Below are 26828 nucleotides of genomic sequence, written 5' to 3' on the forward strand. Positions count from 1 at the left end.
TGTGTTTTATATGTCCGTGTTTAGTCAACAAAAACGGTCAACAAAGACATCTAAGTCTCATGTAAGTGTGAATAATGTGCAAAAACAGCTGCTTTTGTGTAAATAATGACATTGAAAGCGAAAACTTGCTTCGTCACCTGATAGTTTCAAACCCAGAGTCCTTACAGATGAACTACTACCGCCCTAAACATACATACAGATCTGGTCTGTAGGCCTCGAGTTTAGTTGGAATATTTTGTGTATTTTTCCAAAATTTGCTGATACATCAAGCTTCGCTTCCTGGTCTGACAAGTTGCGAAAATACTGCAGAAAATACTAGCAGTATAGTGGTGCCTTGACTTACGAATGATCCCCAATTGGTGTTTCGGTTACAAGTTGTTTTTTCGTATGTGTACGAGCCATAATTTGAGACCTCATATCTCTTCAAATAATTCACCTTGTGTGAAAATTATTTTTATGCATTTCTGTGCCGAAGTGCTGTTGTTAACCATTGGGGCAACGGTGTCTGTTGTCCTGGAATTTAGTGACCGGATGCTATTTGTGGTTCTGGTGGCAGCTAGCCAATCGGCATCAGTCCTTAACAAGCATGACCTGGTGCATGCATTGTATGAGTCAAGTTGTTGAACATATGCATGAGGTGTGACAAACATACTTCAAGCTAGTGAGTTTTCCTTTTCGGTGTGGATCAGTTGAAAAGCCAGCTCATCCACAAAAATATTCAGTTACGTTTGCCACAGAAGAGGCAAGAGTTGTTGCCCGGACTGAGCAGACGCTCACAGATGCTGTCTTGAGCATCTGACAGTTCCTAGCTGAGAAAAGCATGCCCATGTTGGAGAAACCGTTTTACTCGCCCAACCTGGCTCAATGAGATGTTATTCTTCATTTCCAAGCTTAAGGTGGTCATCAAGGAGACCATTTTTGAAGATGATGGCCATGACGATGGAACTGTGGGGATCCTGGAAAAATACTTTTTGAGTATTACATGAAAGTGTGGCAGGGAAAGGATTTTTTTGAAGTCTTAAAGGGTTTTTTATTGGTGACCCAACACAGAAAGCTAAAAAAAATCTGGCATTTTGGGTTTATTGCAATTGTAGTCTGCTGCAATCATCTCAATACAGAAGACCACACAAAGAGTCTGCTCCACCACCAATCTAGTAGAATCCAATGCCATTGGAAACATTAAACAAAAAGATTAAAGAGATGTTTACTGCACTTTTGTTAGCAGGTTGCTAACTCAAAAGGACAATTTCTGACTTGCTATTAGGCCTTGGTCCAACATCCATTAATTACACTAAAAACAAATCTGTATATCATTTATTTACTAAAATACAGCACTGTGTCATTAATTTCCATTGATGATTTGGGGGGGGGGGGCAGTTAAAACAAGCAGGACTGTACTTGCAGTACACTTCTGGTCTATTGTTGAGGTGTCTGCTTACCAGCAGGGGTGATCATCACTTTTGGCATGTAGTAACACAGCCAGCCCCTACCCCCACCTCTCTGACGCCTCTTGCCGAACTTCAAGCAGAAGTGCGGGGTTACGAGGTGCACCACACGCCTATAAGAAACCAGACCACGGGAGGTGGAGGACGACCGTCGCCAAGATAATGCACGTCTGACGGCGCCATGAACCCCGAGGAGCAGACCGTAACGTGGTTGATATCGCTGGGAGTGCTCGACTCCCCCAAGAAGAACATTGCTGACCCGGAGGAATTCTTGAAAGCCTCGCTGAAGGATGGCCTCGTACTTTGCAAGCTGGTCGAGAGGCTTGTACCCGGTTTCACTGCCAAGGTAGAAAAGGAGGGGGGGTGATAAATTGACATAATATGATCCGATAGTAGACGAGAAGGGAGGGGTTTTATATGAACACAGACGTACATGCCGCCCATATTAAAACTTGCAAGGAACTTTTTGCTTTTAATGACGTCGCTTATGAGTCGAAGCTAATGTGCAACATCTGCTATAATATTGCTAAGAAATACTTTGATGATGTTCCGCATTGTCGACGCCACTTTTGTGCACCAGTGTGAACAGAAGCCGGAAGAACCTTCTTTTTTTCCTAAATATAGTGAAACAACGCCGTATGTGTAGTTACTGTGTTTAATGAACGGCGATGTGGGTTTATTTTAAACGTAAAAGGCCAATAGATGGCAAAGTTGATAGTTTGCGGACAAGCTTCGTCACTTCCTCCTCGAAGGTTCTTCCCGGTTGCAACTTCGACCTCTTGATTGGTAAAGCTGGCGACAAACTGTAATATGGTGTCAAGCAGGAAGTGCGTAACAATAATACCGAAACATCGCTCAAGTTTCTTTCTTTTTTTTTTTTTTATGTAAAAAGAAAAAAAAAGTTGTGTTCAACGGGCAATATGTCAACCCACAGGAAAGTGTTGGGTGGCTTTGCAGGATTTATCAAGCCTCATGCGTCGCTGATAAATAATATTAACAATAATAAAATAATCCATGGACAATAACGTTTTGTTCCACCGATTATCTTACATCTATCAGTGTTGGCATATTATTTGTGGTAATTCGCGGCATCTCAGTTTTCGATCAGCAATCAAACTTTACCATATAGTTTATTTTGAAAGTCGTGCAAGTAAGCGGATGTTTACATCTCAGCGTTAGCTTGATGCTGATGTCATCAATGGCAATGTTTCGACGAAGAGGACGCGGATTGACTCCATATTTCATAAACTCGCATTCCTACGACCACTTCTAACTTGACTTTAATGGCATTAGCTTGGAGTCACTTCTATCAAAAAGTATAGCGTACCCCCTGCGTTCAAACGTGCTGATATTTTCTACCCCGTCTGTTTGTGCTCAGTCCTGCCCGGATCCGAGAACCGAAGCCGACTGCATAGGCAACATTCGAGAGTTTCTCAGAGGATGCTCATCGTTGAAAGTGGAGGTAAGTTTGTGTCGAAACGTTGCCACCGTGTCGGCGTCGACTTATTAGCCTTCTAAGCCTGGTGCAGGTTTCCCATGAGTGGATTTATTAGACCCGTTTGCTTGTGTTGTGATCCGCTCAGCCTGCTTGGACTGTATCGGGTTTCTCAGCACGTCCGTCCATGTGGAGCGAGCCACATAAACAGACGTGCTGTCCGTCAGGAAGTAACGAAGTACAAATATTTCGGACTGTAATTTATTAGATTTTTCAGGTATCAGTACTTTATTTGGGTACTAATTTTTTACCTACTTTTTACTTTTACCCCCATTAGGCAATCACCAATACCATTTTTTTTTTTTTTTTTAGAGCAGAATACTGTACTTTCTCTTGCGCGATATACTGTCGTTAACTTCCATAATGTATCGCAATTGTGGTAAAAATTGTTATTATTTTACTCAATTGTTTAAAAAAATGTCAGGGAAATTATCTGATTTCACTGTGGTCTGAAAGTTATGTACGTCAACTCAACCGGCCCTTCATTTTTTAGTAAATTATTATTTCAGTATGAAGTATTTCCCTGCCTGTATGGTCTGAGCCTTCCCTCAAATTCGCCAATAATTCAAATCTCCTAAATTATTTATAAATAAGTAAATCTGCAAACCCTGAACCACATATACAGTAAGTGAAGTTTTACTGTGGATCCTTTACTTTTCGTTTCATTTTTTGAACGTGTCGTGGTATTGTTTCCAATGTAAAATGTGTGACCTGACTTGATAAAGATAAGATAAAATAAATCGTATTAGATTAAAAGCAAAAAACAAGCAATGGGATGGAAGTAGTAAATAAAAAGGGCTGTCGTACAAGTTGGAATGCAATGAAATGTCCTGGTCTTTCTTTGAAGAATGCTTCCATTATCATAGAGGGAATGTGTTGCAGATGTTGGGAGTGTCTTCTCCCCCGCTGTGTGCCACACTGGACACGTCCCCTACAATTTTAAAGATAATCATGCTCTGGTCTTGAATCACATCATCTGCTTCGTGCCAGCCTTACTCACTTCACTGTGGCGTGGTGAAACGCCCGATGCCCAGCTGGCTTGTTATGTATGGGAGGTGCCCCTCAGCCCATAATTAGACCTTGTGAAGCCAGCAGCAGCTCATGGCCAACCAGCTTGAGGCCCTCAAGACAGCCCTGCCCATCTTTTGGTCACTGACGTGATCACTTCTTTTTTTTTTTGTCTTGCCACCGCCGCCGCAGCAAATAGTGCCTGTTTATCCATTGCCTGCACAAAGAGGCGAGTCATACTGTTTTCACTTCTGCACTAACACGCTGAAAGAGGAAGCGGCGTGAACTGCTCAAGGCCTCTTGCTCCATTCCTTAGCCGAATGGGATTTATTAGCGTGCGTGACTCTGTGGTCATGGCAGGACTTGAATTCTTGTAATGTCCGATAAATTAGGACACTTGCCGTTTCACATTTGCGCATCATATGATACGTTTGAGAACTTTTTGGACGACCCGCCGTGTTGTGCCGCCTGACTTGCATGAAGGTATCACAAACGCACACGGAGGTGAGTAAATGTGATGCCATGTTGGATTTTTTTGGAGCAAAAGTATTCACACTCTTAAGTAAAACCAAAAAAAGAGATGCTTATGTAACAAAGGCTTTTCCATAATTTTCTACTGCACTCAGTGTATGTGTTTGAGGATCAATTGGCAGGTGTGAGATGCCGAATGAATTAGTTTGTTACCGGTTCTGGTTCTGTTTCATTTGACAACATTGCTCAATGTGAGGTAGGCCTTACAGTCATCATGCCAAATGAGTTGGCGTATTTTTCTGGCAAATAATTTCGGTATTGGTTTCATGCATTAAAGAGGAAGTCAACCTCAAAACATTCTTTGCAGTATAATGTTGTATGTGCCCACTAGCCTCAACATTGCATTGTGATTAATATTGTTTTTGTGGAATATGAGTTAAGCAGCCGAATTCAACCATTTTTATCCATCTCAAAGGCGACCATTGTGGCACTTGCTGTCGACTAAAAATCGACAGCAAGCATCTCCAGTTGGTCCAAAATGCTGCTGCTTGCCTCTTTACTACATAACTATTAGAGCGTTACCAAGGACTAAGCGAAGGCTCAGAGGGGATGGAGCCCTTTTCCGTTGCCGTTCCCCCTCTTACTTATGCGTTGAGTATGTTTATTATGACCTGAAGAATAGTTGTATCAGAATTCAAGATTGTGCTTTCCTGATTGTGCGCATAAGGAGTTTGTCTGTGCAGGTTGTGAGGATGAAAATGGGATGGCTTTCAGACATAACAAGATTGAAGCGGTGCCACTCAAACGCTATATTTAAGATGTTTTATTTAAAATGTGAAACCCTAGGCTCGGAAGGAAATGAGATAGCTGCCTGAAACGCGGCACTGCGTGTGTGCGTGTGCAGTGAATCGTAATGGTGTCTGGCTGTTTGATAGACCGCTAATTTACAGAATATGGGTCACGCTTCATGTGCCACTGGTTATACGCGTACGGCCGAGACTCATTCAGATCGTGTGCGTGTTCAACTGTGCATCCAATTATTGACATATGACACCCTGTTTGTAATTGTGACACTCATATTTGATTTGTGTGTGTTTTTTTTTTATCTTGCATCCAGGGCTTTGAGCCTGAGTGCCTTTACAGCGGGGAGAATTTCGGCAAGGTCCTGACCACATTGCTGGCCGTCAACTTTGCCACGCAAGGTAAGAGCTGTCGTCCTTCCGTGACCTTCCAGCATCCCGCTGCTTCGCAAAACAAGGCCGCAGTGAATTTACACCATCGATTGCCTCAACTGTTTTTCCACAATTAATCAATTATTCATGTGGGCTGTATAATTGTGACAAAAGCAACATGGCACAAAGGTCACAATGACTTCTTGCAAGGTGCTGCTGCTTTTTAATGGACTTTCCTTCCTCAAGAAACAGTCATTTGTGAATAACTTTTCGATGACCTTGACTGCTATCCCACGTCAGGCGTGTGAGCCACAACTTGGTGACATAACTATTATCTTAAAATCAATCCAATAAACATTTTTCATAGCACACTTAGTCCATTTTTTTTAAGCACCTTTCTGTTTGGGTACCCTCTTGGCAGAGTCACTTGCTTATTGGTTAATATAGTTATTGTTTAGGACCAGAAACGCACTGCAATGAACATGAAACCTACCATATTTTTAGGACTATAGTTTGTTTTGCAGTAAAAGTAGCAGCGATCCAAAAATGCATTAAGAAGAAAGAAAAATAAAATAAGTCATGTCAGAGTTTGGTATCATTTTTGGGGGAAATGTAGTTGAATAAAACAGGCATGGCTACTCTTAATAGGTTTGTGAACATGATAATAACAGTTAAGACTGCCACTTCAATTCATTTCAAATTCTATGAAGTCAACAGGACTGGCAAGAACACGCACACACACACTGTTTGGCATTCCTCGACTTCGTTGACCGAATTGGCGGCTTTGGTGACACTGTAGTGTGTTGTGTAGCTTCCGCAGCCATCATCGCACACTCTACAGGGAAACACTCGTCATCGCAAGGTTTCAAATTGTACTGCGGCAAACTGTGCCACTTGGCGGGTTAAGAGGCAACAACACAATCTGTGTTGCTCAATTTGTGTCATGCAACATTTGATCAAGCTGATTGGCTTTCCTGGCAGAGGCCAGCTGGTGTGTGTTTGTGTCCTGCTGGGTGCCATATTTGCCTGCTGTGTTAGATACAAGACTAATATCCTGCTTTGTTCAAATGAGGGCTTGGTGTTACACGAAATCAGTAATGTCAAATTTAATAGCGCCTTGTTACACACACAGACACAGAGAGGAACACACATTTCCATTCTACTTCAATGGCGCAACTAGAAATATTTGCTGTGCTTTGGGGCTAATTGCTCCACGAGGTAGAACTGGTCTCTGCTCAATTTCTTTCCTCAGCCTCAATGTTATTTTGTCAGCGCTTTCTTGTCGGAGAAAATCTGCTTCCCATGCACGTTACTGAGTGCTGCTGCACACTCATACCGTAGCTGAAGGAAAACATTCGTTCAAAGACATACTGTCTGGTTTTCCCTTGATCGGGACACAGTGATAGTGGAGATGCGTTGCAGTATGTGGAGCTTGGCCGCCAGGCTACAGACGTGCTTCAAAGCTACCCATTGTCCACCTTTGACAGAACTTCAACTTGAAAAGAAATAACCGAAATGCTCGGAGGATACATAAGATACATTTTAATCTTTCGTCTTGTGGACTCCGCTACTTTGGTGTTTTGATTTCTCTGTCACTCTGATTTCGTTCTTATATGTATACCAAATATGTGTTGCAAACTTGATGTGCAATGCATCAGTCATGAGATATGTTGGTTGGTCCAACAAAAGAAACCTCTGTCTTCTCTCGTGGGATCATTCTTTTTTAACCAATACTTACTCGGAATGGCTGCACCGTTTCTTTAGGGAAATAGCTTTCAGTTGGCTAACCAGCAAATGTAGGGATAATTAATAGTCTTCACTTAACCTAACAGGGATTTTTGGGGAATATGGCAGGAAGTCTGAGTACCCGGATAAACCCCACACAAGCACAGGGAGAAGATGGAAATTCCACACAGGATGGCTGGAGCAGGGATTTTCGCTGAACTCTGTCTCACTGTGAAATTCTCACACATCTTGGACATCAATTCATCTCATTAGACAGAAAGTCAGACATCGTGTCAAGACAGTTTGACCCTTACATCATGCCTAGAGTTTGAATAATGCAAGCAAGCCAAATAACTAGGGCTGCATATTGTGTGTTCACAGACAGTGCTGCAGAGAGGTCATGTCCGCAGCCGGGCACCCAATCACTTAGTCCGACGGCTTCCTCGCACACAATCTCCTCTGCCAAGTCCAAAGGCTCTCTGCGGCGACAATCCAAATCAGCGGTATGTTCTACATCCTTGTTCTGGATATTTGAATTCCCATTATAATTTCTGGATGAACCTAAGAGGTAAATGACTTTCTCCTATATGAAAACACCCACTTGACAGGAGATGTCAGAAAATGGCGGCGGCAGCAACGGGCAGCTGATAGTGAAGGCCCGCTTCAACTTCAAGCAGAACAACGAAGACGAGCTGTCGTTCGGCAAAGGCGACGTCATCGTTGTGACGCGGCAGGAGGAAGGCGGCTGGTGGGAGGGCAACCTCAACGGAAAGACGGGATGGTTCCCAAGCAACTACGTGCGTGAGGTCAAGGCCTGTGGTGAGTCGGAGTGACTCGAGTTTTTATTCTTGGGGGGCGGGTGTGATGACAGTTATTGGGAATGATTGCATTAAAACCATTGCCAATATCTCTCCTGTAGAAAAACCCGTGTCTCCTAAAGGAGCTCAGCTGACCAAAAGCTACTACAGTGTGGTGAGTTTACAGCAAAGATATATTAGATGGCCATTCATTTTTTTTTTTAAATGAATTAATCCTAGCAAATTGCACCCATTACTCTGGAAACTTCAGTAAAAATACAGTCAATTCAATTAAGCATATGATGAATTGAAAATATTCCTATAAAATATCAACAATAAAGTATATTTAGGACTAATAAGTTAGTCATGAATGCCGGGCCACTGTGGCTGTTTTGCTTTTTTCAGGTGGTGCAGGACATCTTGGAGCACGAGCGAGAGTTTGTCAAAGAGCTGCAAACGCTGCTGAGTTGTTACCTGCGACCGTTACAAAGCAGCGACAAGTAAGCGAGATGTCAAGAGGCTTGTTCTCACCAGTTTAGACACTACTTTTTAAATATTAATTTAGCCAATTAACCTACTTCTGCCACCTTTTGTCCAGCCTAGTGTAATATTTAGATGCCCCTTAAATTACTTTACTGTTGATTGACTGTCTGCAGGCTGAGTAGTGCAGACAGCACCACCCTGTGTGGAAACCTGGAGGAGATCCTCACCTTCCAGCAGGGCCTGGTCGTCTCTTTGGAGGAATGTATAAAGTAAGTCACCGTTTATTGATACAGTTCATTCTTAATGATGACCTCATTATCACTCTCTACATTCATTTATGGCAAAATTCAAAACACAAACACTTCAAATGCAAGCTTTTCTTTTTTTAACCCCTTTCTCATTGCCAGAGCTAATCTTTATAGAGAAATAAAACACGGACGTCGCCTTTGGTTTTCCTCTGTTTGTTCTTTTTATTGCGCTCCCTTGTCACGCCACTCGCCTGACCTTGACATTGTCATTGCAGAGTTCCAGAAGGCCAACAGCGGCTGGCTGGATGCTTCTTGAATGTGATGTGTCAGATCAAGTCTCTTTACCTGGCCTACTGCTCCAGCCACCCTTCAGCCGTCTGCATCCTCACGGATCACAGGTCAGTGACCAATGTATTTTTCTACACTGTACATACGCATTTTCCATGCATTTACATACGTAAACATTTATTCACCGTACTCATCTTGGAAAAAATATTGGAAAATTGAACTTTTTTTCAAACAATCTGTGGAAGTTCTGATCGAGTACATGGTGTGAGTTACTTTCTTGCAATCTAAAAATAATGTTTATATAAAGCACAATACTGTAGAGCTTTTTTTTTCTTTCCAAAACAAGCTCCCAGGTTTTTGTTGGTGTTTTATGGAAGGCTGAAATACGAAATTGGCATTTCCAATCATTACAATGGGGAACGATGATTTCTAATTTCAGTATATCTCACTGAGATGCATGGTAGGGACAAAATATTCGAAACGTCTCGCTATCATGTGCTTCAGATCTTCACTGCTGCAATCCATCGCTAACTGAACGCTTAATTGTTGATCTTAAGTGTACTTTGACTCATTAGATATAGACGGTTGCAGTGTGACCTTTGGCCACTAGGTGTCGTGCTTTTATCCTTATGCCTTTGTGACAGATGATTTCATTTCCACTGGTAAAAAAAGATGCCATTTTTAGGAAGTTAAATCAAAGTTAAATAATCTCAACAGCAATTTTTACCTATAAATAATTGAGGAGAGCCCAAAACTACCAACCTGTTTTATATCTAAATAATGTAAAATAAATGAATAACTTAAACTAAACAAGAAAAACAAATTAGAAGATTAAAATATTCCTTGTCGTTATTCGAAAAGTACAAAATATAATCTTTGATGTAAATCAAATTTGTGCGATTTGTAAGAAAATGTCGAGGATGATGTTCGTATACTAACGTGATGTTATGTCTTTTGAAAGCATAAAAGAGTGATTCACTTATTCTTTTCCGCCACTGTCGTCAACAACGCCACTGAAGTTTTTTTATTGTGATTAAGGGATATATAAATACATTTTAGATTGAAATTTGAGTTTTCCACTTTATGCCACGTGTGGTACTGGGGAGTGTTATCTTGGTTATGCTGTTTAGCCACATAAGAGGGTATGAAGTTGTTCCATAGGCTCAAGTAACCATAAAATGTACATAAGTCACAATGTTTTACCGTGAAAACGTTTTCAATGAAGGATTTCATGTTACTCGGGTGTTTTCATTCCCACAATTTATGCCCATTTTCCTTAGAGAGTGGAACCTTGAGTTTAGGAAAATATGTGTTTCTGGAAATGCTTTAATTGTTGACATACTGTGAGCTTTGTTTCACAATCTAAAAGTGTTCACAAATGGCTTCATACGTGCTCTCTGACTTTCCTCTGGCAAAATATACAAATGGAAAAAAAATGACAGCACACTTAAAACCCACTTCTCACACTCTGAGTCATATCACAATCATACCGTTTTGGCGTGTAATGCCACTGCCAAGTGCTGTTACCATGAAAACCAGGTCATACCAAAGACATACAGAGAAGCTACACACAGCTACTCAGTGTTGCCAACTTGGCAACGCCGTAGCTATATTTAGTTGCTTTTTCTGACCTCTTTGACAACTATCTTTACAATTTAACAAATATGATGATGTTACTGGAGCCTGGATCAACAGTCCACATCCAGACTGCAAACAAATATCCACCACTAGCTAACAAAGCTAGCTGACTAACTTTCAGCAGTTACTGTCCTTTTGTGGCAAACATATCAGGCTATGAAATAATGAAATGACATGAAGGCTTGTGGGTTCCCCCCCCCTAGCGAGGACCTTGACAAGTTTATGGAGAGCCAAGGCGCCAGCGCTCCGGGCATTCTGACGCTGACCACCAGCCTCAGCAAGCCCTTCATGAGACTGGACAAGTACCCAACCTTGCTGCAAGAGCTGGAGAGACACGTGGAGGTAGAGACATCATTGACATCATTATGTCTTCCCGCACAAATATCAACCTCACGTGTACTTGATCTATGTCCTCACCACAGGAAGCCCACCCAGACTTCTCTGACATTGTAAAGGCCACAGCGGCGTTCAGGTGTTTAGTGGTGAGTGTGTGAGAGCATATTTTATTTTCTGCATGAGGCTCAAAAATCACTTCTTGATTTCGCCATGGCAAATCCATTGTGCAGGAAAAGCATTTAGCATTTATTTGAAATTAGATATGGGCTCCAAATTGTGCTACCAACTTCAACTGATTTCAAGTTACAACAATTGATTAATTTCTAAGTGCTTTAAAATATGGAGTTATGTTTCAGTTGCTGTTAAAAAGTTTGCCATGACTTGGTTTTTGTTTGGGGAAAAAAATATTCAGACAATGTTTTTCTTTAAAAATTAAGTACCACCAAATTTTTCATGGTACTGTGGGTTTTATTTATTCATCTATTTTTACTCATCAATTAATCTTTCTATTTAGACGCAGTGCCAGGACCTGCGAAAGCGCAAGAACCTAGAACTGCAAATCTTGTCGGAACAGGTGCGCGGCTGGGATGGAGACAGCATGAAGAGTCTGGGTCACGTGCTCTACACGTCCCAAGTCCACATGAGGACTGGCTCCAGTGAGGTGAGCGAGTGGTTGAAGAGCCGTTAACGATCACGTAGTTTGCTTCAACATCAAGTGCGAAAGCCTCCAAAGAGAACAGAAGCCCCTGAAAGAGCAACATCGCCTTTCTTGTGGGTTTTCTTTCTCAGGGTCTGGTTTGATGAGGGGCTCGGAAGAAGATAGCACAAAATGCACGTTTCAGTGTTTACCATTGCACTAGTCATAATGTTGACGTCCTCCACCGCCCTCAACATATTTCACTTCCCTTTCACATGCAAACCCAGCTAGCAGTAGCTTTTGTGTTAGTTTCATTCATGCACAGTGAGCCGAGTGAGATTAAAAAAATACTAAAACGCCAAAATAAGTACACATCATTAAAATATAAAATACAGTTACAGTAATTGGTATTCTTTGTGCCTATGTGAATGTTCATTCCAAGTTTGCGTCTCTTTCAGGACAAAGATGAGCGCTACCTGATGCTTTTCCCCAACGTGCTAGTGATGCTCTCCACCAGCTCTCGCATGAGTGGCTTCATTTATCAGGTAAAAGCTGCTCACACAAAAGTCATCCGCAAAGTTTTGTTTCCGGCGTGCGTGTTTATTTCACTTGTGCAACAGTATTTAGTACAGTGGTGCCTTGGCAGTGAACTTCCCCTATTCGCTTCACAACAAGCAGTACTTGCAGATAGTGGAAACTTCTTCAAGTTTAGGTTTCATGCCAAACCAAACATAAAACAAAAGTGAGTTACACCATTGTGTATTTCAAATGACAATGGACTCATACGTTGAGGCACCACTGTATTTTCAAAACAAGAATTGACTGTTGAATATCAGGTGCTAAAAAACAGAAATAGCCGATGCAAGGCTGAGTTTTCCAGATCAAAAGTCTAAAGCTAGCAAAAGTTGAATGCAGGCAAGCGGATTAGTGGTAGAAAGTGAAACTGAGTTTCGACAGCACTCCAAGACTACAACACCAGATACCAGCATGTCTTACACTGAAATTTGCGTCTGGCTATTAGCTGCAAATGCTCATGATCTTATTCAGAGCTTAAAAATCCACAAAATTCAAAACCCAGCGCTTTTTTGGTCATGTCAGATCATTTTCATTTTCTAGGTAGTCCCTTTTCTCAACGGAAACGGGAGGACAAATCATGATTTCATGTCTAATATCTTTCCTCAGGGACGACTGCCACTGCCGGGCACCACTGTAACGAGACACATGGAGGATGCAGACAATGCCCACTTTGCCTTCGACATCACAGGTTTGAATGTTGTCAAGCGCCGGAGCTGCACTTCTACAAAAGAGACACGCATTCCTAGAAGTGGATGTGGTCTCGTTCAACTCTTTGTGCTAAAAAAAGCGTGTGTTCTGCAGGAAGCATGATGGAGCGTGTGACGGTGTTTTGTAGTAGTGCCCAGGAGCTGCAAGAGTGGCTGGAGCACCTGCAGCCATTTAGTAAAGGAGGCAGCCCTGCAGGCACCATCCTGAAGGTTTGAGCTTGAGAAACCGTCAGGCCACCATTTAGATGAACTCATTATCACTATGACCACTTCCTGCATTTTTTTCACCGCAAGCTATTTCAAAACTGATATTCATCAAATTCTGAAATTGGAACAATGCAAATCACTCCGACTCCTGTCTGTGAGAAATGCAATGTAAATAAAATAGTATTACTTAAAGGTTAGCACATGTATTCAACGTAGCACGAAATGGATCCTACACAAAACCAAAGCAAAGTGAATAAATTCTTCATGAACTTTGCATTTGTTTCCCCCTCACAGACGGTGGAGGGCAAGCCACTCAGCATGGTGGGCGCCCCCACTCACTTGTCCCACCTTGGCAGCTTCAGCGCCGTCAGCCGCGGGCCCCTGGAACCACCAAAGATGACCAAGCCCTGGTCACTCAGCTGCCTGCGCCCGGCACCTCCCCTCAAGCCCTCGGCCGCGTTGGGTTACAAAGAGGTAAGAGGTTGCAGAGCAGGGACGACAGACTTTGGTGCTCACCGGCCGCGTATAAATTTTAAAATCCGACTCATGGGCCAGGTAATTACCAAAACAAAAAAAAGTTGAAATATGTATTTAAAATTTATAAAGATATTTATTTTAATAGTAAGATAATAATGTCTGTTTTAATGAATTGATGATATAAATCATGAATTTAATAAATAATACAACAAATTAAATTGTTTATTTAAGTAACAAAGTCTTTGCTTTCTTGTTTTAACTCATTTAACCTTTTTATTAATAAAATAACTAGCTGTTTATAAATAATATGATTATATCACAAAGTAAAAATGTAGATTTTTTTTTCTTAATTTGGACCTAATTCACTGGCCTTTGAGCGTATAGGTTTCTTTTCTGATAAATAAGAAAAAATACTAGCAAAAAACCTTTGCAGCATTCACATGGAAAGAATTTCTCTCGCATGTCCTACTTCTCTATTTGCATGACCTCCGTCCGTGATGCAAGCAAACTGAATCAGGTTGACTCCACAGACGGCATGCTTGAGTCTTACGATGCATTGCCCTTCTCTCCATCTCTTCACCACCATATACAATCGAGCAACGAAAAAGTGGAGGGTGTTTCTGTGGTGTGCAAATGTTTGACTCTATTATCTCTGCATCACACCTTTCTCCCGTCATATTTTCACGCACTTCTTTTCTCTTTCCCCACCGTCTTCTGTAGAGGATGTCTTATATCATGAAGGTAAGGTTAGAGTCCTGTGTGTATGTAATTTTGGGGAAGGGGGGTGGTGTGTGTAAGAAAGTGTGTGCACCCAGTTGCTGAAGTGGCATAACTCCTCCTTCCTCAATGTGGTTTCCTGTGAAAGCCTGCATGTGTGCTGCGCTCTTTATTTTCTGCACTAAATAGCCTTGAAGCAGGCCTAGACAATAATGGTAACCCGAGGAAAGATGATAGAGACCATAGAGACATGTTCAATCAAAATGTGTCTGCTCATTAGCAAGCGCTATATAAAAAACCAATCGTTTGGCGGCACGCTGTGTACCACACAAAACATAGTCCACAAATGAGAGCAGTAGTTTTCTTATTCTAAAAAAAAAGTAATAAATGTTTTTTGTTTGTTTTGGTGAGGTAGGAACAGATTATTGCCGTTTCAATTCAGTCGGTGCGGAAACATATCTGAGATAAGAGTGTTTTGAGTTGTCAGCAGTGTCCCGCAACTAACTCAATCGTTGAGTCAGCAAATTTTCTACAACCAAAACAGTCAAAATGGTTACTCCTGCTTCCTTCCCATTGCTTTGCCAACATGTCCTCCATTGTAAAGCTTTTGTTTTTGTTTTTTCCCCTGTCCTGACGCCTATGAAATGCCTTTGAGTAATGACGCATTGTAGTAAAATCAATCCCACATTTCCTCAAATGCGTTTTAGCCGTAGGACGCAGGAAAAGGTTTTACCAGGGTGCGTTTACCTGCCCGCTTTGGTCACTGCTGTCGCCGTGCACTTGCTGCCTTTTCATCCTTTGTTAAACCTCTGAGAGATTGCGCAATACTGATTTGATTTGCATTCTTGGCTGCTTTTTTGGGGCGTGTAACACGAGACCCACCGACTGCCTTCCGCTTGCTCCCGCAGGACTCCAGCAAGAGTCCACGTCCCATGAAGAAGTTCCTGCCTGGAAACAGAAAGAAGGAAAGGAAGCCTTCGGATGACGAGGTTCACATGAGAAGAAGTAGGACTAAAGAAAATGACTAAATTTGATATTTTCATGTTTGATGTCGTTGAAGTGGAACATAAGCTGCTCCGACAAGTTCACGTCACTTTCCATGTTAGAAACAAACATGCTAAAAGCGGAGATAATGGGTGAATTCTGTCTAGGCACGGTGGCTCTGGAGGAGGACGCTCAGATTCTGAGGGTGATCGAGGCCTACTGCACAGGGGCCAGCCTGCACTCCACCAGCACACGTTCGTATTCATCTTTTATCGCCACACTCTTACCTTCTGCTGCATCAAAGTGTCTGTGTGTGTGTTTGTGTAGCTGTGCGTAAGGACTGCACGCCTCAGGTGCTCCTTCCCGAGGAAGAGAAGATCATTGTGGAGGAGATGAAGAGCAACGGGCAGACGGTCATTGAGGAAAAGTAAGCGCATATTTGCATCCCAGCTTCAGCCAGAATTTACGTAGAAACAGCTTTCAGTATAATGCTCTGCAATTCTTCCCCACTGCAAAGTCCAACCACAAATAATAGATGATATAATACAGATTTATTTAAGGGTGCATTTTACGCTGGTTTTGCAGACCGGAGGCTGTAATTTATATTTTTTTTTTTCCAGGAGTCTGGTTGATGCAATGTATGCTTTAAAAGATGAGGTCCATGAACTGAAAAAGGTATTTGTCGCTTTAATTGCATTGCTTTAACAATATGTTTAATTGTGGTTCGTGGTGGTAGCTGTACTTTTTCTCAACCCGTCTTAATTTCAACAAATTTTCCCCAATGGGAAAAATGCTAAATACATTCATGTGATCTAACATGGGATTATAATAATTGTACAGTGCCACTTTTAAATTTAAGTGACTTAGCCGTTTATGAAAAAATGTGTTTTAACTGGAAAGCAATTTTTGGAGACAGTATCACGATACTCGCAGGCATATATTCTTTATCCTTTGTGAAACATGACTAGTATCACTAAAACCGGACAGATTAATCATCCCGACAATTTCATGCCATCTGTCATCTCTGAAATGATGTGATGTGGCAGGAGAACAAATGGATAAAGCAGTTTCTGGAGGAGGAGCAGAAGTCTCGCAAAGAGCTGGAGAGGGTGGTGAGGAAGCTGGCCAAGCAGAAGAACGACTGCACGTGGGACGACGGAGGCGGCGGGGGCGCCCACTGAACACAGAACAAGCTATGTGTGTGTATGTATGTGTGTGTGGTTGTCTTATATGCGTGCGTGTCAAAGAATGTCTTCGAAGAGTTGCCCACAAAGCTACAGAATTTCAGAATACATACATATAGCTGTTAACAGTTAATGTTTTCCAATCTTTCTTGAGCCAAGGCACATATATCGGAAATCTCACGGTACATCATTAAACAAAAATGCGCCCCCCCCATCTAAATGAAATTCTTCAATTCCTTCAACACCAAGATGGTGGCAGAGCACTGCATATGTCTTATTGAAACTCATCTCCCTTAAAAAATGTCCCCCACTCACAAAAAAAAAAGATTACGTGATTTTTTTAAAGGATGCATTGCATGTCTGCAACCACACACGCACGCACGCACTTGCATTTTAACGCCCATGGCCTATTTCACCGGACGCTACTGTGAACTTTTTTTCAACCAGAAAGTGGAACAAAAAAAAAAAAACAACAAAAACCAAGGTCACGGCAGCCTCCGCTTTTTTTTTTTTTTTTTTTTGAAAATGCTCAAATCTGAACAGGAAGCTATCAGGGCCGCCGTTGTGAGCTTGTTACCATTTCAACTATTACTCCCCCTTTGCCATCATTTGTTTGTTGTGCAGCCAGGATGTTGATATATTAAGCTCTGTACTATACATATAGAGTTTTAAGTCATATCAAAGTTCTCCCACCCCATCAATGTTACATGTGACTCATAAAAAAGCTGAATGTTTGATTTCAAACATTCATGCAGCTTTTTATTACAGGTCATCTGTAGCATTGTAAATATATACAAATATTAAATAAGATAATCACGTTTATTGATTAATGCTTAACAAGCCGATGTGCATGAAAAAAATGCTCATTTCTAAAATATATTTTCATTCATGCATTAATTGTTGTTTGGGTTTTTTAATATTTTATTTATTTATTTGTGGCGTCACTCTGAAATATTTTCAAAGAAGCAAAAATTGAATTTAATGGCTGAAAGTGTTGTTTTGAATCCAAATTGTAAGTCTTCTTCATTGATTTGTTAGCCCAACCCTAAAAGTGCCTCCAGATGAGGTTATTTTTTTAACTAAAATCATATTTCTTTTCTGGTTTTTATTTTTAAAAAAAATTCAGATGTCATAATATGACAATGAGAATACAATAAATATATATATACATATATGAGAATAGAAGAAAGCAATAATGGAGAGTGAATTGCAACTTTAACATGGCTAACAAAAAAAAGGTGTACAGTTTTGCTGTGCGGGTTCCAATTTTCATCTTGTAATAATCATTGTCCTATGGTACAAGGCAGTGTGCATCTTGCTCAAGAGCACTGCGGCAATGTAAATGCAACAGACAGGCACTCTACTTCCTGTATACTGTTTTGAATAGCTTAAAACGTCTGCAGCCTCACTCAGCACTTCACTGCGGCGGGAATTTTCATCTCACGTCAAGTCTGCTTTTAAAGGTTCTATGCAATTATTATAATTATTGTATTGTTGCATTTTTTCTAAGCACTCTGTATTTTATGTTGTCATTAAATATTTCATATTCCAAGCGTAGTTGGTTTTACAAATGGAAAGTGTTCTTTTTCGTTTTCCATGTTCATGCAACCTCTAATTCTAGACAGGAAGTCCAAAACATCATGGAAGGTGTTGCAAATAGATGACACACACTAAACATGCATCCTGTGGTATGTGATCACTTTTTCCACACATGACGAAGTTGTTAAAACAAATAGAATGTAATAATTCACAAAACACCAATCTTTCTAACTATATTTATAATTATGCTTGTAGTGGTGGAATTCCTTAATTTGGCATTTTATATAAAAGTAATATGAGCTGTTCCAAATAGCAGTCAGTGTTAGCAAAATAGAAAATTCAGGGTTCTGCTAGAAAGCAAAACAAAACAAAAAGTTCAGGAAACTTATAAAGCAGCTGAATTGTATGTGTGGTTTGGCAAATTATATTTTCAGTTGATTATAGAATTAAAAAGAAAAAAAAGGTTCATTTATTTGTTCCAGATATCAGTCAGTAATACCACAAAACCAAAAGGCTTTGTCTACAAAGTAAAACAGATGTGTTTATAATTTGTTAGTAATTAGAAATTATTTAATGTGGTCTCATTTTTAATCACAAACAAGTGCCACTTTAACAGGAGTGTGTAGATGTTTTATAGAGAAACTAATTACTTTGCACTGATCTCTTAATTTTTTCATAGCAGATTAAAAAAAAAAAATCAAACATGACCCCTGAGTGCAAAAAAATGTGTCCGTCAGCCCTGCAGTAACAATAATCACAAAACGACCATTCTCAATAATGTCCCAAAAGGTTTTTGTAATGGAATAAATTATGTTTTTCCCTCTCGTCCACACTATTAAAGTTTGTACATCCCAAAGCTGGTAGCCGCCCGGCTGTAGTCCACCAGTGACCGGTCCTCCACCCACAAGCTGAGCTGGTTCCCCCTCTCCAGTGACATCACCTCCCCCATGGATGCGGTGCACAGCTGGGGGTTGGACCCAGACCCTGAGGTGTCGAGGTTGCAGTAGGCCAGCATGGCCACCGTCTCCTTGGCCGACTCGCCACGCCTCAACTTGACTGCACTGGCTAGCGGCTTCACCGGGTCGGCCTTGGAGAAGGTGACCCTGGAGAAGACCACGTAGTCCCCAGGCTGCAGAGCCGTCAGCCAGCTGTTGTGGTAGTAGTTGATGTTGTTTCGCACCGAGTGTTTCATGTCCCACTGCAGGTAACCTGCTGGAGGAAGACATCAGCAGGTCTTTTAAGTGTCATTCTCAAATTGGATTATGCACTTGGCAACTTTAACATAATAAATGTAAAAGTTTGACTTCTGATTTAGGTCACTGCCAGAGTCCTTTTTGTGTTTTATAAATCAAAATTACTAGTAACATTACTACTGTACTCGTCTATAACTGGGTTAGAAAAAAAAATGCCTACTATGCTTGGTTTTTAAAAAGGTTTAAGATTTAGAAATGGAACATGCACATTTACATAGGCATTGTTCTACTTAATGTGTATTTAGCCACCTTTAAACTTTTAAGGTTTGTAACTTTCATGTTTTACGCAGGGGTCGCATTGTAGTCATAGCTTCTTTCAGAAGGCCATTAAGACTGTCAACCCAAATAAATGTATGAGCACCTCATATTATATACAGTAAAAGCTACAAAACAAACTGACAAATAACTCGTTTTCAAATCAGACGGGTAAAAACTGGTCAAATGTATAAAAAAAAGATATTAAAAGTGAAGACAATTTGCAATTCTAGTAATGACACACGAATTTGATGCACAATTTGTCTTTGCGGGCCACATAAAATGATGTGGCGGGCCGTGTCTGGCCCCCGGGCCTTGGCTTTGACACCAGTCCACCTGACTTTAATTTGCTCCCAGTGAAGCAAGTTCAAACAACAAAAGTCTACAGCTGATGTTGTGGCAGAGTTGACCCCAGACACGGTAAGAGAAATAAGATTCAAACTTACAAATATAAATAATATTAGGTTTAGTGAGAAGAACACATGTTTACAAAGCATTGTTGCCAAGACTGAACAGCAAAATTTGCCCATCTGTCTTGCTAGCACCGAGTAAGTTAGCAAGCTTTAGCTTTTTTTAGCTAAATGTTAGCTGCTGAAGTAATATTACTCATGGACGAGAGAGGAAAAAAAATATCAATCATTCATTTTAAGACGTGAAAAAGGGTCGAATTAGACCCTGGTGATGACAGGAAGGGTAAGTTTCTTACATCTTGATTCCAGTGCCGACAGGTCTTTTGGTTTTGCTACAATCATGCGGGCCAAGGTTCTGGACGAACTTTGCTGAGGAGCATCTGGAAGCAACATGAAATATTTAGTAGAGATTTATTATGTCTCCAGCTTCATTCCTCTAACCCGCAGGTGTCAAACTCAAGGCCCGGGGGCCAAATACGGCCCGCCACATCATTTTATGTGGCCCGCGAAGACAAATTGTGCATCAAAGTCGTGTGTCATTACTAGAATTGCAAAATGTCTTCACTTTTAATAATATCTTTTTTTAAATATTTGACTAGTTTGTACTCGTCTGATTTGAAAACAAGTTATTTGTCAGTTTGTTTTGTAGCTTTTACTGTATATAATATGAGGTGCTCATACTTTTATTGGGGTTAACAGTCATAATGGCCCTCCAAAAGAAGCTACAATGCGGCCCGCCAAAAAAATGACTTTGACACCCTCTACTAGATGGAAGAATGTACAACAAACCTGTGTATACATATGTTACCATTCAACAACACTATATCTTTTTTTTTCAACTTAACACATTTCACACCTGATATTTTGAGTCAATTGACACGATGTAATTGTAGTGAAGTTTTTTAAGACAAACATACCTCCAGATAATTGTGGCGTAGTTTCCTGTTGGGTTAAAAAGTAGAACGTGAAAGGTCAATTTGTGGTCACATTATGCACAGTTTCTGTATAGTCTTAGGAAATGAGCTGTGGCAAAGGGTATTAAAAAAAAAAAAAATCAGCAATACTACTACTATGGTTTTAGTTTATGTTAGGAATATGTATAAATGTCATTTACCTCTTAAAAGGACCTTTATAATAAAAATATAATTTATCTTGGCAGCAAAGCACAGAAACGCATAGCCTAAAGAGTAAAGCTGTCAACTAAAGACCCGGGAGCCACATACGACCCACCACGTTATTTTATATGGCTCATATACAGTAAAAGTCTCCCCAACAAATTAAAACCAACCAAATGAGTCTTTTACCGTTTTGCCTGTGTAGTATAGGAAGATGAATCCCCCCGCCGTCATCAGAAAATGCAGCACGACGATTCCAAGAAGCGAGCGAAGCAAGGTCTTGCTGCGGCCCGCGGACGAGGCCTGAGGCTCGACGAGCACCTGAGAACGGCGTGGGGGCAACGGAGGAGGGCACGATGCCATGCTGCTGTGGTATGTGTTGATCATTATTGATCATATCATGAAGAGCAGTGCAAAGTGGCATTTCGGGCGTTTGCCGCTGTGATATGTGGAGCACGACTGCAGCGTCATTTTCCCTTCACCTCCTCCTCTTCTTTGCTTGCGCATTCGCATTTCCTCTCAAGGTGAGAAATCAAGTTGAAATCTTTCTCTCACGATAAGGGTGCCCTCATTAACGACCGAAGGACTGACTGTGACTTAAAGACAATGTAGCTGCCAGGGGTCTTTTTATCTTAGCTACTGGCTTTCTAAACGTCTATTACAGAAGAATATTAGGTTTAATTTGTTTCATTTGCTTCTATCATACCCGAATTCCCGCTGCAGGGATGGCTAAAGTTCATCTTATTTCGATCAGTGATTAACAAGGCTCCTGAGTGGGAGTTCTTTGTCATCATTTGTAATATCTCGGTGTCAAGGAACAACACTGGTGAGTTGAGGAGCTTCATTTAGAATAAAGTAGTTTGCCATGATGCCGTGGTGCCAAGGAATTACATTGAAGTCAACTGGGGACCTTCATTTAAACCCAATGTAGTGCTTTTCTGTCATCTTTTGACATCTTCTTTAAAGTGAGTTGATGAGCTACTTTTAGACAAAAGTAGTGCTTTGCCTCCGAAATTTCCCCCTGGGTATCAATAATGTAGCTATCTATCTATCTCTATCAAGCAACTACGTTGAAGTCAGTTCAAGAACTTCATTAAGACTGAAAGAGTGTTTTGTCACCATCTGATGGGATCTTAGGGCTGAGGAAGCAAGTTGAGGAAAAAAGTAGTGCTTCACTGTCACCTCCTGGGATTTAGATATCTAGAAACTTTGTTGAAGTGAGCTGAGGAGCTTCATGGTGCTGGATTGCAATCTTGTGGCATCTCGTTGCCCAGGAGCTGCAGTGGCATGAGTTAAGGACACTTTAGACACTTGACAAACAGTCAAGGTTTTGGGTTCCAATCTCCCTAACCCCCACAAATGGTGGAGCCCAGCCTGTTATGAAAATGAACTGTGAGACACGTTCTAAAAGAAAGGCACATATTTTGTGCGCAGAAAAGTTTTATTGTTTTAGCTATGAAAATAGGTATATTGTAGCCTGTATACTACAGTCAATGACAGTAAAAATTCATTTTTACTTTGAGCACATTTTAGAGTCTGTACTATGATGAGTACTTGCAACTTCTCACGCCACTATCTTTGTGCGTGTGGAGAGGATTGTTTGTTCACAAATCAGACAATCTACTGAGTGGTCATCTTTCGTCAGTTTCGAGAGTGAGGGGCGGCTGCGGTGTGTAGCGGACAACGAGGGCACGGCGGCTGCCGCCCAGGCCGTGGTCGGTGGTGCCGCTGAGCGGCCGACGTCGCCGTATACCCGGGAACAAGTCGCATAACCTCTGTGACTTCGGGCTGGGCCGCATCTCTTGGACCGACAGCGGTTGGGCTTTGCACTTCACAAAGTCCACCAGACATCGGGAAAACTGGAACAAATAAGTCACCAGCAACTTCATTTACCAGAATCGTCTTTGTCGTCGTCATCATTGGCCGTGATCATCATCATAGTGGCGGCTCTCACCTGGTTGTTGAAGAAGACGTAGATGATGGGGTTGATGACGGTGCTGAACTTGGCCAGGACGGAGGGCACTACGCTGGTGGAGGGCGTGACCAGCCGCGAGCCGCCGAACGTGGTCATGAGCGCCACCACGCCGTAAGGCATCCAACACAGCAGATAGCACGACACCAGCGTTAACACCATCCTCAGGATGCGATGCTCTCGGCGGCCAGCTGTCAGGGGCTTGATCTTCCCCATCTGAAGAACAAGAATGTGTCATACAATAATCAAGCATAATATTCTCCAACTTTTGGGGTTCAAGTTCGTACTCGTGATTCCGGTTCTTTGTGTCAAACCGGTCAGTGCTCCTTATACAGTTGTAGAATAAAAATAACGTGGGTTTTTTTCAATACTTGAGAACAATATTTTTTAAAGATATGGTTAATATTTGCTATCTTGCTGCAATACATTTTTCCTCCACCTTCAATGTCAGCATGTCCACACCTGGCTTTTTCTGCCACCTAGTGGTAGTTGAGTCAAGTATCACGTTACACTTCACCTTACTGTGTTCCTTATTAATTTACAATCAGGGTTCATTTCAATGCAGCAAGAGATTAGATTGTCCGAATCACATTGCATTAAGTAAAAAGATATTATTTATAAACAGACAATTAATTCAATGATCAACCTTTTCTATGGATTCGGTTTCCAAAAATAATGGGCAGCATTGTTTAGTTGCTTGACCCAGATATTTTTAACCCCAGGTGTACCTAATAAGGTGTCCAGGTCAGTGGTGGGATAAAAAAGCAAACAAGCTCTAGCTTGCGGAAAATCTACAGTCTGATTGCCGTGTTTCTAAGAAAAGCCCGAGGCTGAGGACTGAAGGCTCTCAGTGCATAGAAGCCTGAGCCTCCATGCTGTATAGTAATCAAGTCTGCAAAGACCCCCGCCACCTTTTTTCCTGACTCCCTCGGGTGAACATGCGATTGAAAAATAGAGGTGCTTAGATAAGGGCAGGTATCCAATAGTAACCGTCCTAAGAATAGCTCTGGGGTGATTCACTGATGGTGTGCCGATTGACAAGTCTTCATTAGGAACTATTTGTGTGACGGGGGGATTTATGTAAGACGCAAGGAGTCACGCATGAGTCACCAGCAAACCAGAGGGGGGTCGCTGACCTTGAAAATGCAGGCAGACGCTGATAAATGTACTCAAGTACAGTAAGTAACCTGGTACTTTTGAATGAGCGTGTCTAACCTCACCCGTCTGATGGTGAGCAGGATGCGTCCGTAAGAGTAGACCATAAGAAGAAGCGGGAATAGCAGGCAGAAGATGAAGAGGCACAGCACGTAAGAGATGCTGCCGGTTGACTGCAGGTGCCACTGGACCGAACAGGTGGTCCCGGGACCCTCAGGCCCGTAACTGCTCCAGCCTAGTAGCGGAGGCAGCGTCCAGAAGAGGGCATAGAGCCAGCAGCCCCCGACACTCAACCAGGCTTTCCGGAAATCTGATATGTCCGCTTGGGAAGAATGCAGCACCGTGGTGTAGCGCTCGTACGACAGGACGGATAAGGACACCAAGGACACGATCCCTGGAAGAGAAGAATCATTTGCTTTTGGAAATGCTACTGCTTTGGTTAGCGATGGAGTCTAAATGGACTTAGTTGATGACAAAGACAACACTGTCTGAACTGAGATCATTACACTTCCTGTTGTGAAAAGAAACAAGCAAAATTCGAACCGGTCACCAGCTCCTGGTTGGGTCCCAGCAACACTCTGGGTCCTGCTGGGTGGCTGTGGCTCACTTCATTATTTAACAAAAGTGGTACGAGGAGTCAAAAGATTACACGTGATTTGAAGATGGGGTGAGTTTGCTTGCAAGCTAATTAGCTAAATTTCCATTTAACTATTTGTCTTGGGGAAATCAAAATATTCCTTCTCACTGTGCGTGATTTGTGCAAGTGCATGATTGCAAGAAAGCTAGCTAACGAGGACGTTAATAGAGGTTTTGACTGATGCTTCTATGTTCAAGGCCATTACTTGACTTAGTATCACATCAGTTGCTACGATAGCTCAAAAACTTAAAAAGAGCAAGAAAAACGCCTATAGAGCTACGTTGGGTGCCATTTTCAGCGGCCCCCTTGGTGAGGTAACTCTCAGGGATCTATTCTTGGACCGCTTATCTTCTCATTACCGTCAGGCTGCTGCTTTAAGACTGATGTTGCACTGACGCCATATATTAAGAATATATCTGAATTAAAGGTCCTGCCACCACAGGTACTTCAGACAAAGCACCAGAAGATCACAAGTTTCTCATCATAATCACGTGACGGTATACTGCAGACAGAACGCGACAAATCAATCACCAAATATTTACAACCTGTGTATAATTTTTGTCATAGTAACCTTGTAACATAACCAGAATTCTATTGTATAGACCAGGGATGAGAAAAAATTGGTCGACCAGAGGAGAGGGGTGAAAAATATATCTAAAATGTGTAAAACTGGTATTTTAAACAATACATTTATTTCCACTCATTGTAAAATTGTCTTGTATCGGATGAATTACATTATTTATTAAATAAAATATGTAAATAGAACATTATTGTTATATGTAAAATTCGACCTCATTGTATGTCATTTATATTTACAATAAATCAACGAACCAATAATTTATGGAGATAAAATAATTAGCAAAGCCACGGTAAAACGATAACCAATTAGTCGTTTTTGAAACTCAAGATTGAAATTTATTGACAGTGTAACATATACACTCCTTCAGTATGCAATATTTCTTACTGAAGGACTTACTTTTACTAGTTTTTTTATTTTCTTCATAAATATCAAAACTTAATGTTTGAGTACAGTTCACCGACCGAGTACAATACACCGAACTCCACGTCCTGATTCCCCAAAGTACCTCGTAAAAGTTGCGTGTCGATACTCACCAAAGAAGGAGTTTGCAAACCCGTACCACCTGCACCCGAACTCTCCGATAAGCCAGCGTCCTTGCAAACTAGCGGCGAAGCTGAGCGGGGTTCCGAACACGCACACCAGCACGTCGCTCAAGCTGATGTTGAGCAGAATCACGTTAATGGGCGTCCACAAGCACCTGAACCGGGCGAAGACCAGCAGCGTCAACGAGTTGTTGACAATGCCCGCCACCAGGATGACGCCCAGGCACACCGCCACCACCGTGTGGCCGCTGCGACTCAAGCTCCCCAAAGCGTTCGGTCCACGCGTAGTGTCGTCCGGAGGACCCGGGGAGAGGCTGCTATCCAAGGTGCTGAAGTTGCTGGAGACGCGGATGTGGACCACCATGGTGGGTGGATGGGTGGTGGTCCTGCCGGTGTAGCTCAATGCTCACACACTTGAACGTGAAAGAGACGAGTGTCACTTTCACTTGTGCAGCCCTGTAATGTACATGACGCGCACGCACGCACAGGCTCCAGCATTGTTCCATGAGTGATCAACTGGTGCTTTTAAAAAAAAAATAAATAAATAGGCAAGCAAACTTTTCTGCAGGAATCTTTTTGAGCTCATTCATAATCTGGATCTCATGTGTAATTTGGTGTATATTAAGTAATGATGACGAATTAAGGTTTACTTTTGCAGCAGTTCGATTCTTTTCCTTTTACGTCATGGCTGTAAATTACATTGCCTGGTAAAATTTGTAATGGACAAGCTTTTCTAGGTCAAATAAAAATAAGGAAATATCTCAAAAACCTGATA

The 26828-nt window shown here is 41.6% G+C and overlaps 3 protein-coding genes and 1 long non-coding RNA gene across 9 annotated transcripts; 2 read left to right on the forward strand and 2 right to left on the reverse strand.

Moving 5' to 3' along the window:
- Positions 1–1418: 1418 nt before the first annotated feature.
- On the forward strand, positions 1419–18152 carry arhgef6 (Rac/Cdc42 guanine nucleotide exchange factor 6). 3 transcript variants are annotated; one of them, XM_088396713.1, is made up of 22 exons: positions 1419–1791; positions 2824–2907; positions 5537–5621; positions 7698–7819; positions 7925–8135; positions 8236–8288; positions 8519–8613; positions 8770–8865; positions 9120–9242; positions 10974–11112; positions 11193–11252; positions 11621–11767; positions 12202–12288; positions 12926–13007; positions 13121–13236; positions 13528–13707; positions 14431–14451; positions 15336–15432; positions 15579–15665; positions 15739–15838; positions 16032–16086; positions 16458–18152. In XM_088396713.1, the coding sequence occupies exons 1-22, from the start codon at positions 1627–1629 to the stop codon at positions 16590–16592; spliced, it is 2340 nt and encodes a 779-aa protein (XP_088252839.1). In that variant the 5' UTR covers positions 1419–1626; the 3' UTR covers positions 16593–18152. The 3 variants fall into 3 exon arrangements, with proteins under 3 accessions (XP_088252839.1, XP_088252847.1, XP_088252856.1); XM_088396721.1 differs by lacking the exon at positions 14431–14451 and having other exon boundaries at positions 1420–1791; XM_088396730.1 differs by lacking the exons at positions 1419–1791; positions 2824–2907 and adding an exon at positions 4225–4452.
- cd40lg (CD40 ligand) lies at positions 17487–21671 on the reverse strand. Of its 3 annotated transcripts, none has more exons than XM_088396819.1 (4): positions 21357–21671; positions 20970–20994; positions 20349–20432; positions 17487–19346 (listed from the first exon to the last, which is right to left on the reverse strand). In XM_088396819.1, exons 1-4 carry the CDS (start codon positions 21552–21554, stop codon positions 18970–18972), a joined length of 684 nt encoding a protein of 227 aa, XP_088252945.1. In that variant the 5' UTR covers positions 21555–21671; the 3' UTR covers positions 17487–18969. The 3 variants fall into 3 exon arrangements, with proteins under 3 accessions (XP_088252945.1, XP_088252931.1, XP_088252939.1); XM_088396805.1 differs by having other exon boundaries at positions 17487–19343; positions 21357–21575; XM_088396813.1 differs by lacking the exon at positions 20349–20432 and having other exon boundaries at positions 21357–21575.
- Positions 19957–25595, forward strand: LOC148403853 (uncharacterized). 2 transcript variants are annotated; one of them, XR_015862667.1, is made up of 3 exons: positions 19957–20062; positions 21373–21539; positions 23064–25595. It is a non-coding gene; the product is annotated as an uncharacterized LOC148403853 (long non-coding RNA). The 2 variants fall into 2 exon arrangements; XR_015862666.1 differs by lacking the exon at positions 23064–25595 and adding an exon at positions 22813–23057.
- tmtops3a (teleost multiple tissue opsin 3a) lies at positions 22596–26463 on the reverse strand. The gene is made up of 4 exons (XM_088396750.1): positions 26045–26463; positions 24360–24688; positions 23122–23355; positions 22596–23026 (listed from the first exon to the last, which is right to left on the reverse strand). The coding sequence occupies exons 1-4, from the start codon at positions 26415–26417 to the stop codon at positions 22799–22801; spliced, it is 1164 nt and encodes a 387-aa protein (XP_088252876.1). The 5' UTR covers positions 26418–26463; the 3' UTR covers positions 22596–22798.
- Positions 26464–26828: the final 365 nt, after the last annotated feature.

Source organism: Syngnathus floridae, chromosome 1, assembly GCF_059516105.1.
Source record: "Syngnathus floridae isolate MCC-2025c chromosome 1, RoL_Sflo_1.0, whole genome shotgun sequence".
In the NCBI taxonomy this organism is placed as follows: Eukaryota; Metazoa; Chordata; class Actinopteri; order Syngnathiformes; family Syngnathidae; genus Syngnathus; species Syngnathus floridae.